The 581-nt window shown below is 52.2% G+C and overlaps 1 protein-coding gene across 1 annotated transcript in view; it reads left to right on the top strand.

The window, feature by feature from the left end:
* Positions 1 to 107, top strand: part of GUITHDRAFT_104162 (hypothetical protein) — a gene marked incomplete at both ends in the record, with an annotated part of 5,416 nt that extends 5,309 nt beyond the window's left edge. The window contains one exon of the mRNA XM_005837275.1: positions 39 to 107. Within this exon, the coding sequence (XP_005837332.1) occupies positions 39 to 107 (69 nt within the window). The remainder of the gene's footprint in view (positions 1 to 38) is intronic.
* Positions 108 to 581: the final 474 nt, after the last annotated feature.

The following is a 581-nucleotide window of genomic DNA, read 5'->3' as shown; positions in this document are numbered from 1 at the left end:
GAGGAGGAGGAGAAGGAGGAAGTCTAAGGAATTTTCAGGTTCTCATTGATGCGGTTGCGGATCTTCTTGGAGTTGTTGCGTCCGTTTATGGCCAAGAATTCAGGTAAAGAGCAGAGAGAGGAAAGAAGAGAGGAAAGAGGAAAGAGGAAAGAGGAAAGAGGAAAGAGGAAAGAGGAAAGAAAGGAGGAGAAGAGAGGAGAGAGGATGGTGACGAGGAGGAGACTGACGTGTCTGCAGCGGTTACTTTGAAGGCATCTACCCGAGCCTGCAGAAGTACCTGAAACCTTCTCGTCAAGCTTCTGACCGTCTCATGGCCATCGGTGAGGAAGGCGAGAGGAGAGAACGAGATTGGAGAGGGAGGGGAGGAGTGTTGGAGAGAAGGAGGAGGAGGAGGAGGAGGAGGAGGAGGAGGAGGAGGAGGAGGAGGAGGAGGAGGAGGAGGAGGAGGAGGAGGAGGAGGGATGACGACCACCAATGCATTGTCAAACTTATCCTATGGCTACCTACAAAACTGGAAGAGGCTGAGACGGTGACAACCTTTCCACATGGTGAGACTTAGACATTGACAACGAACGGGACGT

The sequence above is a fragment of the Guillardia theta genome, assembly GCF_000315625.1.
Source record: "Guillardia theta CCMP2712 unplaced genomic scaffold GUITHscaffold_15, whole genome shotgun sequence".
NCBI classification, from domain to species: Eukaryota; class Cryptophyceae; order Pyrenomonadales; family Geminigeraceae; genus Guillardia; species Guillardia theta.
This window is presented reverse-complemented; position numbering and strand designations above follow the sequence as displayed.